At 40.3% G+C, this 13,689-nt stretch overlaps 1 protein-coding gene across 1 annotated transcript; it reads left to right on the top strand.

Annotated features, from left to right (window-relative positions):
* Positions 1-47: 47 nt before the first annotated feature.
* On the top strand, positions 48-9,021 carry ZFAND1 (zinc finger AN1-type containing 1). Its single transcript, XM_082047163.1, has 8 exons — positions 48-154; positions 1,248-1,290; positions 3,180-3,219; positions 3,579-3,706; positions 3,792-3,883; positions 4,688-4,812; positions 8,476-8,631; positions 8,816-9,021. The coding sequence occupies exons 1-8, from the start codon at positions 58-60 to the stop codon at positions 8,984-8,986; spliced, it is 852 nt and encodes a 283-aa protein (XP_081903289.1). The 5' UTR covers positions 48-57; the 3' UTR covers positions 8,987-9,021.
* Positions 9,022-13,689: the final 4,668 nt, after the last annotated feature.

Genomic DNA, 13,689 nt, shown 5'->3' on the forward strand with positions numbered 1-13,689 from the left:
CCACGCCCCGGAGCGGGGATCGCCCACACATCTACATAGCCTCGTGCGGCATCCCCTATGGCTCGACAGCGCGTGCGCGGCGCTCGCGGGGCGGGGAAGATGGCGGAGCTGGAGTTGGGGCAGCACTGCGGGGTGCCGGAGTGCCGGCAGCTCGGTAAGGGAGGGCGTGTCGGGGTCCTGGCAGGGTCGCGGAGACAGGGCCTGGCCTCCCGCGGGCCGCCACTGTGGGAGGCTGCACGGCCGGGCCGGGGACGGCGGTGAGGGGGCTGTAAGGGGCCGGTGCCCATCAGGGCGGCTTCGCACGGTGTATCGCCAGGGCCTGTCGTGTCGGTTGTGTCACCAGCTCTTTCATCCCACTGTTTTTCCATTCCTCACCCTTGCCTGCCCTCCGCGTTCTCAGGAAAACATGTTTGTGACAATGTAACCTGTTAGGAAGAGGCAGCGAAACTGCCGGCACTGAAAGCTTCCTGATGGGGACACTCGGTCTGGTAGCTGGAGTGAGTGAGATCTTCGTGACCTGAGCTGTGCAGCCCAGCCGCGTGGTGGTGCATTGAGACCAAATCTGAAGGATGGAGAACTGGAGTAATGGCCGGGAAGTGGGCATTCGCTGCCACTGGTGATGTGGCCGAGTTCAGCAGACAGTAAAGTGGTTTTATTTGCAAAAAAATCCAGTTGATGCGGTACATGGGGGGGATGTGCAGAGACTTACAAAGTATGTGCAGTTTAAATACACAAGGACTGTATGGGTGGTATGAAGGAGGAGGATCATCAGGACTGTCAAATGGAGGAGATGCTGGTTTTCTGGAAGGGATAGCATCTCCAGTTGGCAATCCATATAACAAAAATGTAAAATATCCAGTGCTGCAGTAGTCATTAGTGTTCTGAGTGGTCTCACAATAAATTTAGTATTTAGGATAAATGGTGAGTTTGATGGCTAACCAAATGTTCTAGTTTTGAAGTTTGATACTGAAAAGAAACAAAACTAAAGCATAATTCTGGCTTTTGCAATGTATCTAAATATAATTTACCTACTCATGTTCTTCAGTAACACTGGAGGTGTTAGCAGTGTAACTGTGTTACAAAAGCCCCTTCTAGGTACTGTGTAGATGCAGTTGCTAAGTGTCTTTGTAAAGGTACTGGCTCTATGACATAGGTAAGCAAAAGTTAATTGTGTAAAAGTTAAGCTAGAAACTACTAGCAAAACAACAACGATGTTGTCTAACTGAAAACAAATCTCTTTGTTTCAGATTTTCTCCCCTTTGTATGTGATGGCTGTTCAGGTGTCTTTTGGTAAGTTCATAGAGTATCCAGAGTTGAAAGGGACCTGTAAGGATCATTGAGTCCATCTCCCTGCTCCTCCTGAAACTAAACCATGTGACTAAAAGTGTCATCCAGATGCTCTTTGAACTCTGACAGGCTTCATGCTGTGACCACTTCACTGGGGAGCCTGTTCCGGTGACCAATCACCCTCTCAGTCAAGAACCTTTTTCTAATGTTCAATTTGAACTTCCCCTGACGTAGCTTCATTCCATTTCCTTGTGTCGTGTTGCTGAGATCACCAGCTCCTTCACTGCTGCCTGCCTGGAGGAGGCTGTAGGCTGCCATGAGATCACCACCCCTCAGCACTCTCCAAGCTGAACAAACCAAGTGAGCTCAGCCTTTGCCTTCAAGGCCTTTTTTTCACTGTCTTGGTTGCCCTTCTCTGGACACACTCTCTAATAGTTTCATGTCCTTATAGTGAAGCACCAAAAACTGCACACAGTACTCGAGGTGGAGCTGCACCAGTGAAGCGCAGAGTGGGACAGTTGCCCCCCTCAAACAGCCAGCAGTGCTGTGCTTCATGCATCCCAGGCCATGGTTAGCCCCTTCTGGCTGCCAGGACACACTGTTGATTCATATTCAATTTGCCATCAACCCAGACCTCTTTTTTTAGGGCTGCTCTCCAGCCTCTTGTCCCCTGGTGTGCCTGTATAACCAGGATTACCCTCTCCCAGGTGGAGAATCTGGCACTTGCTCTTGGTGAATTTCATACAGTGAGTGATTGCCTGGCTCTGTAGCCTATCCAGATCTCTCTGTAAGGCCTCTCTACCCTCAAGGGAGTCTGCAGTTCTGCCTACTTAGTGCATGTTTGATTTGTGCATACAGATACTTTATAAAAACATTAAAGAACACTGGTCCTAAAATCAAGCCCTAGGGAACCCCACTGGTGTCTGGTCGCCAGCCTGATGTAACCCCATTTGCCATAACTCTTTGAGCTCAGCCCATCAACCAGTTGCTCACCCAACATATCATGGACTGGTCTAGCTGGGTGCTGGACTTTCTGTCCAGAAGGATGCTGTGAGAGACAGTATCAAAAGCTAAAATAAAACACCACATCTACTGGCTTTCTTAGTGCAGCTAGATGGATTACCTTGTCATAAAAGGAAATTAAGTTGGTTTTCTGAAGAGATCTCAGTGTGACAGTTGTGTAGACCTGAATGTTGTGTGAAACGTTCTGTGACTCAGTTCAGGTTAGTTAAAAAATAAATCCTCACACTTGCTGCACTTTTCTGGAGCAGCTGTTGCAGAGCTTTGATATCAGTGGGAATATTTCTAGAATACAGGTAGATTATTTTGGAAGCCATCTAGCTTGGACCCTGTTCTGTACTGTTTTTTTGTTTTGTTTTTTTTCCTGAGGGGGGGGGGAATATTTTTTGTTGTAGGAAAAAAAAAATAAAGTTTCTTCTGATGTTCAAATCAGGCTTGTACTTTGATTTACACTTCAGATTAGCAGAGGGCAGCTGAGGTAACCCCTGATAAACTGAGGGCAGATTTCACTTTAACGTGTTAGAAGCTTTGAAGGGTTTTATGCTGTTGTGATTCCAAAATCTGTTAAAACAGACAACCTCCAGTTGCTTTGAGCTGAACTCTTAAACATGCTAATATTCTTATTCTCTTGAAATAGTTTGTTATCTTGGGGCACAAGTTCCAAGAGCTAAGTGTACACAATTGGGAAGAATATGATCAATCCTTTCAATCTGTGAAATGCAAATAAGTTAGAACAAGTTTTGGAGAAGATTAATTATTTAACTGAAGTGTTCCATGATAAAAATTTTCATATCACTTAAATGTTTTGACAAGCAGCTTTCTTTTCCTGAAATGTTGATAACAGTGTGATATTTTCTTCTTTTGCCACAAAGCCTTCAGCACAGGAGCCGAGATGCTCATGGGTGTTCTGAGGTAATCTAGTAATATATGACTACCTTAAAATTGAATTTTGTGCAACTTAACTGTTTATTTTTCATTAGATAAGTACATATAGTATATAAATATGAATTATTTAACTGAGAATGTGACAAGCTGAAATAAATGGATCTACTCTTTTTTCTGCCTGTCGGAAGTAAATTGAGTTTGAGTAGGATGATGATTCTTTTTCTAACTCAGAGCTAAACTTAACCAGGACACAATTAGAAGAGAATTGCTGGACTAGTTTTGTCCATAGAATGGAGAGCTAGCACAGTTCTTTTGGAAAGTGGGGGTGGTAACTTGGATCTGTAGTATCTGTTCATTTACACATAGTATTTTGTACTAATGTCTAGGTGAATATAAGAAACAGTTCTGTGAAAACAGATCAGCACATATCTTACCCATGCTCATACAAGGGCTGCAATGGAAAAGAACTTTTGCCAGTTTTATGTCCCTACTGTGAGAAACATTTTTGCCTAAGGTGAGTGAAACAGGGTGTTAAAGCATCAATAGTCATTCATTAGTGTATGGAAAAGGTAATACAGGTTTTACACTGTTGTTTACAGACACCGGCATCAATCAGACCATGAATGTGAGAAACTGGACACGCCTCAACCTCGGATGGTTGCCACCCAGCAGCTAGTTAAACATATTATAGGCAAGTATGGTGGGATACATACTCTACAGTTTTCTTCAGAAGGCTATTTGAGCTTGTGACCAACTCCAAGGGTTCAGGTTTGACCAAATAAGAAGAAAGGATGGGAGTTCCTTGTTTAAATAGCCATAAACTCATGTCAGCATGTAATACCATTCACCTGGACTGAGACAAGACAACAGCAGCGTATGTCTATAAGGAGCATCTTTAAAGATTAAATGAGGCTCAGGTTCCTTTCAGAACTCTTGTCTTGTTCTCATTCTATAAGTACTATAATGTAATTAATTGTACTGAGCCATTATTATTTGCATATTAATTCACGTGCAAATAATGCATTGGGTGTGCTTGCCAGTCTGCTGGGATTATACCTATACAACCAAGATGGCAAAAAAAGTGAGTCTACAGTGTAATGTTTTGCAGCTTTTAAACAAGCTCTAGGACAGGAGAAAGAATGAATAGCTCTGCTTAACTGAGCAGTGGGATTATGTGTAGAAAGGATGACTTGAAACTGTTGCTGTATTAATGCTGTGATGGTCACAGGTGTAGGAACTTAAGAACTTGTATCTATTTGGCTTTTACAACCTGTGTTCACCTCATGATAGTGTTGATCTACTTCTCAATGTGACAGTTTTAGAACTCCTTTACAATTCCAGATATTCGTGAATAGGAGTACCTGACATCATGGCCTCAGGAGGATGTGGAAGGGATATGAAAGGGATGGAGATATGAGGCCTGACAGTTTAATTTCAATATATGTTCAGGAGACAGTCTGAATCTTCACACTAAAAGGAATAATGTTCTTCTCAGATTCTAAAAAAAGTGAAGAAGCAAAAAGCAAAAAACTTAAAGGAGCGAAAAACAGTGAGACAGCGGCAAAAGTGTCATTAATGAAACTGAAAATGCATGCATGTGGGGACAAGTCCTTGCCTCAGGTCAGTCATGTTTGTTTTCAATAATTGAATTCCCAAAGGAAAATGGCAAGTTTTCTAAATTTCTTGTTCTTCATCTAGATCCCTCACTTCGGGTTTGGATTTAATTCTTCAAACCCATGATCATTTATACATATATTTCAGCCTGGCACGCAAAAATAATCTGACTAATATTGTGGCTGTTAAATGGTGTCTGTGTAGAGTTTGGAGCAGTTGGGGTAAATTCCTTTATAGCAGAAATATATTTGCCTGCCATACGGCTGTCACCCAACACTGCAGGGACAAACGGGTTCTTTTGGGGATCCTTGGCAGAAAGACAACAGCATTAAGTTGTACTTACAATTAGGGCTTTATTATCTTAACAGACTTTGATGATCAGCATAGCATAGACTTTTATGATCAGAGTACCACAATTTTTTTATAATCGGAACTATTGTAGCACAATTTTATAAGTAACATAGGACAGAATTTTACAGCACAGCTTAGCTTATGGTTCCCAGTCACCTGGACCCTTTGCAGAATGGGTCAAATCTTAATACTTGGCTTGCAGTATCAATATCCCCCTCATCATCTAGACTTAAAACATGTAAAAGAATGAGTTTCTCAGTCCTGGGAGGCAGCAGATGATGGTGGAGGCGTCCCTGGCCACTGGGAGATCACAGGTTTTGCAGTCCAGCAGTTCTGGTCCAAGTCCAACTTAGGGGTTGTAAGTGCTTCATTTTATGTGCAGTGCTTTGTGTGCTGCTGCGCTCCCTGTTCTGTGACAGGGTCATCACCACCAGGTTGGCTGGTGCTTGGGGCTTTCAAGGACGGTAGGGAGAAGAGTAGTTGGCCTGGTGCCCAGGAACCTTGAGGCTGATAGAGAGGGGGAGAAGTCGTCTGCCTGGTGTGCAAGGTCTTCACGGCCATCAGGAAGAGGGGAGAGGGAACAGATACGTGGCCATCATGGTTGCAGAAAGCATCCATTTGCTTTATAAAATGGTGTTAATTATGCTGACCTTATTACCAGGGGTCAGGAGCAGGGGTACCAGTCACATATGGCAAACACATCTGAATGTGATGCTTTTCATGCTGGATACTGAGAGGTTCCTGACACAGCCAGGACACCATTTGCACAACTCTGTACCAGTCAGATTGAACCCATCTCATATAAAACTGAGCTTTGTGTTCTGCAAAGAGTCATTTCTGCTACTCAGATGTAGCAGACATTTCTGGATGAGGTATGAAGGGCCTGAGGTCAGTTGTTCCTGCCTTTGAGTTGGAAAAAGGTTATGACAGTTGCTTCCTATTTCTTTTAGCCTTTAATTTATTTGATTTTTGAAGTATTTCAGAGACTCCTTATGGTTTTTCACTACTGTGGCCAGCCAAACCTGGTGTTCAGGCCTTTTCCAAATATCAGGATTATGCTGGGTTTAGAGACAAATTGATTCTTTCATCTAGGGTTTCACTTAAGATCTGTACTTATTAATCCTCTTAAAAGGCCTGTATTAAATTACTTTTCACCACATTGTTATGTTGGAACACAACAAATTTAGGCCTGTTACATTGATTTTTATATACTGAAATAATACCATGATAATACTAAAAACATTGTGTGATTGTCTTATTGTTAGGTGTTAGTAGAGTACATTTACTTATTGTTTTTAAAACAACTACAGCTATTCTATCACTGAGTCCTCTTATGAGCTTCTTTGTTTGTACTTTGTCATGGTCACAAATTGGATAACTTTGCTTAGGCAGAAATCCTAACACAAAGACATGCCTGTAGCATTCTGCACAGATAGTAGCACTTTATTAAAAGTGTGCTGGAGGGAAAGTGATTAATTTCAAATATTGTGTAACATAATTTTAAAAATCCACCCTCAACATAGATTTAGGAAAATTTTAAGAGTTGCTTCCTAATTCCAAAGCCAGTAAGCTCTAAAAAGTGTAGCACAAATTACTGTATGCTAATTTCTCATACTATTCATTTTCTCATTTGGGTGTTAATTGTTTAATCATCTAGAACAGTGATATGTCTAACACTGATAAATTAATCCTGTTACCCTTCAGCACTTCTCTCTATTTAAATTGCTTCCTAGACTCCTTTTAGCAGTCTTCTGCCCACCTCAGTCCAGTCTGGAGACAGACTTTTTGAGTATGAAGTTTCTGGGTTGCATCTTAGACACATTAGTTCTCTCATCACTATAGGGAGGAGATTGACACATTTGTCTTGGAGGTGCATGGAAAATTGACAGGTGCCAATAAGCACAAGCTGCAACTTGTGAAATTCCAATTGGATATTAGGAACAAAAATCACAGTGAGTGTGGTCAGACTTTTGAACAATGTGCTTTGAAAATTTGTGGAATCTACATCTTTGGGATATTCAAAACTTGACTGCACTTGATTTGAAGCAATCTGATCTACCTTTATAGTTAGGTCCAGCTTTAAAATTCCACCTGCTTTGAGAATGGTTTTGGACTACATGACACCAAAGGTCCTTCCTGACATTTCTTATTCTACAGATCAGTAAAATCAGGCTATCTTAGAAATACCTTTTCTCTGACCTCTTTTTTGAGATTAGCTTTCTGCAAATGATTACTTCTTTTGGTGTCAGACTTATGTGTTACCCTTCTGGACAATGACCAGGTTAAAACAGGAGGGCCATGCTTCCAAATAGTGTTAGTTATTGTGTTCCTGACTGACCAGTATTTTCTTGGGTATGGCACAGAAATTCCAGGAGGCATATCCCATAGTTTAGGGATGCAACAGTAGAATGAGCTGTTTTGTGGACTGTGAACTGTAGGAGACTGTCTCATCATCCGTGGAACTGGAGGAGCAACTGTAAGAAGGTGCCAGAGCACTGATGGCTGTTCAGTGATGTTAGTGTGTGTCCCTAAAAGGATGGCTCTTGTGTTAGCTGTTGTACAAGTTGTGGTCATTTACATTTTAGCAGGATTTGGGTCCTGCTTCTCTTGTCCCTTTGTAATATAGTTCACCTTTGTAATATATACTACCTTTGCATTCCAGTTAGAGACATTACACTGATGCCAAAAGCCAGCACTGCTTATTTAAACCCAGCTTTTTCTCCCCAGGGCAGTCATTATTGTCTAGTAAACCCAGGGCAGACACCTTTTGATGTCTGTCTATATATGACAGTCTAGCTGTGAGACTCTGGCAAAAGATGTTCTTTCCACCTTTCTGAACTTACTGTCTATTATGTAGAATCATAAAATCAGAGAATTATTTAGGTTATAAAAGACCAAGTCCGACTGTAAACCTAGTACTGCCAAGTCTACCGCTAAACCATGTTCCTAAGCACCACACCTACATGTCTCTTAAACAGCTCCAGGGATGGTAACTCTACCACTTCCCTGGGCAGCCTCTTCCAGTGCTTCACAACCCTTTCAGTGATTAAATTTTTCCTAATAGCCAATATAAACCTCCCCTGGTGCAACTTGAAGCTGTTGTGTGTGTGCTTGCAGCTGGAGGGGATTGGACTTGATCTCTGTCATTTGTATTATGCAGTAAAATGGGATATTGGTCCTGCTGGAATAGGAAACAAGGTTCAGTCAGTAATTTGGGGGTTGAAGTTTAAGATTTTACTGAAAAAACTATTAGATGTGTATGACTGGAATTATGCATTTGTTCTTTGAATAATTTGTTTCTTTTTCATGTTTTCCTAGGCAGAAAGAATTTACTTTCAAGTATTTTTACCAAAAGGCAACAAAGAGAAAAGCAAGCCCATGTTCTTTTGCAGTAAGTGGAGTATTGGCAAAGTAGTAGATTCTGCAGCTTCCTTAGCAAGCCTTAAAAATAACAACAACAAATCAACAGCCCAGGTAAATCAGTAATAATAACAAACATCTTCCAGGTGGTTGGGGTTTGGGTTTGGTTTGTTTGCTTATTTATTTGTTAGTTATTTATTGGTTATTTGGTTATATTTACCCTTTAGTTCCTCCCTCACCCTGCTTCTTGCATCTCAGGCAAATCTTGATATTAAATTTTGTGCTCTTTGTCTTACAGAAATTGAGACTATGCCATACTGCCTCTGGACAAGCCTTGCCATTTGAGCACACATTGGAAACATGGCTATCTGATAAAGAATATCCATTGTACAATGGTGGAAATGTAATTTTGGAGTATCTTGATAATGATGTTCTATTTATAGAAGATACGGAGTCATATTTTAGTTAATCAGTAAATTACCACAAACAAAAAAAAAAATCAAAGGTATTTTTAGAAGTGTGGTATTCAAACCAAATCCAGTTTTCTTTTAAAATCATTGGTATGCCACAGTCTGTCCTCAGCTGTAAGAACACAGTTCACATCAATTTCTCAGTTGCATGACTGACAGAAGAATTATGTTCTGAAAGGAAAATTAGTTCCTATAATAACTAATATTACAGATACTCACTTTCTGGAATAAATTATTGCTTTGTTCAGCTGTATAATGTCAATGTTTTCTTAAATTTAATATATATTTTGTAAATGATAGGAAAAGTATGTATTAAAATAAAGAATTAAAATATAAATTTGCAGTGTTTCAGTTCTCTGAAGGAACACTTTATGCTATTACAGAATCTTTTCTACATCTCCAAGAACAGTTGTCTTGTGTCATTGTGTGATTAGGTGGGAACTAAAACAAGAACTTAAAATATCCTTTTCTAATTCTTGTGTAAAAGAGGAAGAAATATGATAAGAGAGGAAAAATACAGTTCAGCTAAAAGTATAACATTAAATGGTTTTCTGTTTCATCCTGGCATTTCCAACCTTGGGTATCTATTGCTTCCTCTTCAGAACTCATAGACTTCAGCAAGATGGACTTCAGATGTTCTGAAATGGTTGTTTACAGTCATGGTTCATAAAGAAGTTACACCTGTGGTTGCATAAGTATGACCTACAGAATCAATGGCTTTCTCAATTGTCAGTGTCTTGAAATTGTTTGGTGCTTATTAAGAAGATTGTTCCGAATATCAGTAGTTGATGTGCTCCATTTTTTTAATATGTTTTGGCGGACTTCAAAACTGGATTGTTATTCAAAGTGAACATAACAAGGAAGAACCACAAATTATCTTTATCACATTACAGGTGTTTTGAATTGCTGAAACATAAAAATGTTTAATGTTTCACTCTCCTAACCGTAAGTTCCGATGTACAACCTTTCTTGAACGGGCCTGTTACAATCTAAACTCATTCTGCAGTGGCCTTGAGCCTGTTTCTGTTTAAGCCAGAAGAGTAGAATGCTTTCAAGACTGATCCCTTCAATTTGCTTTCATCTATTTACAATTATTTAGCCAATGTTCTTCAAATGAGAGGAGTTGGGAAGGCAATTCTGTAATGACAGAAAGGACGATATATGAATGGGTGCAAGAGCAGTGGAAAGCACAAGCCTAAGCTCCATGTGCAAAGCTGTATTGTGTTTTTACCACTGCATGGTCCTGTGCAGTGTGAATGAACTACTGAGGCAAACCTACTCATCCGATAGTAAATTGGCTAGCGAGGTTTTCACTTGGCATCAGCTGCAGCATGTAAGGTGTGATGCATTGCTATTGAAGTCACCTTGTGGCTTGTGATTATGGTGCAGCAGTTAGAGGGGAAGAAATCTCTGTTCCCTGCCTGACTTACTGCTAGATCAGTGTTGACTCCTCTTTTGACAAGACTGAAATGAGCTCTTTTTCAGACATGGGGCCTTTGTTTTCAGGCAAGTAACTTCATGTGCTGTTCTCATGTTTGCAAGGATGTTTCAGTTTGTACATGCAACATGACTGCACATACTCAGCAATGCCTGGAGGTATAACTGGGCTACAGGGTGACTGTATCAATATGATGCATTTCAGGGACATTTTCCTGCCATTGAAGGACATACACAGAAGTAGGGACAAACTCTATGGGGAGGGCAAGGCACGTAAGGCTAAGAAATATTGCTTGTCCTGTGAGAAATGGAGTTTTGGTTCAAAGAGCTGACCTAAGGCAGTAAGGAGTACTCAGACCTGCAAGTGGAGGTGGACACTACACCACAGTCACCTGGGCATTCTCAGATCTGGATTTGGTGGTTTGGCTGATTCAGCCACCGCGTCCACTGAGAAAAACGCTGCAGGTTTTCTTCTACTAGGTTCTTGCCTAAAGGGAACCATTGTCCACTGGCTGTAATGTTACATTCTGGTTCATTTGTAGCAGTTGGAAAACAAACAGATAACCATGCCTGACATACCCATTTTAGATACAGCTGCAATTAAAGAAAAAAAAAAAAAAAGACAATGTAAAAGGAGTCTGCCCATCATCTTTTTCAAAAGGTACTCTTGAATGGCAGAAGGGTAATGTGGTCTTGTTCCAGAGGCTGTAAAGTGTCATAGTCTTTTGTACTACCAAGTAATACACCTGTATGACAACTTAGAGATACATGTAGGTTCACTATATTTTCACTAGACTTGCATAAACCTCAGAAACATCTCAGTAAGCGTGTCACGCTTGTTCTTATTTTGTTTTACAGTACTCTAAACTGTACTTTTAACATGACTTGGGTATTGATAAATTATTTTACTGGATACAGTGTGGACATCACAAAAAGGAGGGTGCTTCTGGTTTCCATAAAGGGTCTTCAGTGGCTGAATATTTTGGAAATCTTTGGTTCTTGACAGTGGGAAGTACACAGGCATTTCTCCACTTTTCCCTGCCTATCTCTTCAGCTGTTTTTCATCTCCCTTTCCAGACTAAGAGGAACAGCTCCCTTTTCCAGTTCCCTTTTCTCTTACTATTTCTTTTCTCTCTTTCCTCTGCAATTCTCTCTTCACCTTTATTTTCATCTCAGGCTGCTGTGGTAAGGAATACACAATCAGAGGCCAACTATCACTGTCAGACAAGTGAGTTGAGGAAGAGCCCCAAACTGAACTCACTCCCTCTGTTGCTACTGAAGCAAGTGCAAAACACTGCTACAGAAAAGGGTCATTTTTTTCAGAAAAAAATCCTCACTCTCTCCTTACTCATTTCCTATGCCCCTGATTCTTCTGCCCTATTTTGCAGGCAAAATATTTAAAACAACATTTTTTGTGGATAGGGCAAAGATAGATGTGGGATGCAGGAAGTAAATCTTTGGGTAGATCTCAAAGATTTTCCTGGGAAGGCTGCTTTCATCAATCGCCATTTAATGCTAAGGGCTAACAGCCTGTCAATGACAGTACAAATATGGCAACTCACAGCTGATAAAACTCCAAAAATCTTTCACGTTCACTTTCATCTTATTCCAGGAATGTGTCTGGGTTTGTATGTAGAAGCTCATTCCACTCAGTCTTCAGAAACTGCGAAGCAAAACCAAATTAAGCTAGTCTGACATAATTGAAGAGAGGTGAAAACTTGTCCCAATCAATGACTCCAGGAACAAAAGCAGAAACTTTCCCAGAGCTTCAGTATCTTGCCTAGGCAGGAATTGCTCACATGTTAGTTGTTTAGACTCCAGCATATCTTTATGTAGCATATACAATTTTTTATTTTTCTAAAGCTTATTATCTTAGCACATTTTCACAGGGAATGTTCAACAACTGGATTGGGGGGGGGGGAGGGGCAGGAAACCAACAAAAAACAACTAAACAACCATACTTTGGAGGAGACATCTGACATTTGAAACCATTGTTAATTTTACAGGTGTGCATTTAGAAGTTGCTGAACTGTTCCAATTCAACGTTAATAAATAAAATGTTAAACTCAGCTCTAGTAGATGCAAAGAAAATGCTTGCAAAGTTACCTGAGAAGACGAGTTTGTCAAAAGAAATACCTACTGACTTTATAATAAACAGTACTTTCAGCCAAACTATTAAAATAGGTGAATATCAAGCTTTTTGGTTGTTATATCTGTATAGTAATTTTAGAGAACGCACAAGGTCAAGGCTTTGCAAACATTTTACCACCGAGAATGCTCTTGGTAGCAATTCCTGTCCTTGTTACAGTTCAAATACTGTTACAAAATTGCCTGGCATATTCTTGTGATATACATAACAGAGTTCAGAAAGCATGATATTAACATCAAGAGCTCAGTTTTGCTTGGATATGTGACTTAGATCGGCTGGGCAAAGCTGTAGCAAACAAGAAATAGTATGTCACACTACGAAAGCAGGTAGTAATCTTGCATACTTTTATTTTCATCCGTTTCCTTTTGTGTGTCTATTTTAGGAAGACAGAAAAGTACGTGCCCTGGAGCGTGATCAGTCTGGTTTGAAGAGTTTTACCAACAGATCACCACTGTTCCTCTTGCTTGTCAGGTGTCACATATAATAAACCTCCCTGCAGATCAGTTCTCCTTATAGTAGCCTCTTACATGAAATACAAAATTTCCTTTCAACTGGAATGGAAATTATGGTTTATGATAGGGATATTATTACACTTATGAGGAATTCCAGGCATTTCTGTTTGTTTTGCTGATTTTAGGATTAATGCAGAATTTGAGATCCCCTTACAAAGCATGTAAAACACTTGCTATAATGTTAAGTATACTGTTAATTATGTCAAATAAGCCATTTTGCTTAATACTGGTGCAGTCCAATATAGCTTGTTCTGAGGCATATTTGGCAGCTTGCCTCAAAAAAAAACTGAATCAGAGCCAAAATGCCTCTTTCAATTGGCTGTGTGCTTTTAGTGTAACCTCATACAGAATGACTTCCAAAATAATTAATAAAACCATACCTTATCATCTCTGTCGTTCTTTAAGGACTGTGAATACTTTAAAAAACAGGCTTATGTGACTACTCCTGTTTACAAAATGGGAAGGAGGAAACATGAAAAGACACAGTGACTCGTCCCACGCAACAGCCCCACTAGGAATGGAAACCATATCTCGGATGATGGAAAGAAGGACAAAACTACCCGTTTGGCCTTGAAGAAGTGCCTAGTTTTGGGTTGGACTGGCA

This window comes from Streptopelia decaocto (genome assembly GCF_964273445.1).
Source record: "Streptopelia decaocto genome assembly, chromosome: 2".
In the NCBI taxonomy this organism is placed as follows: Eukaryota; Metazoa; Chordata; class Aves; order Columbiformes; family Columbidae; genus Streptopelia; species Streptopelia decaocto.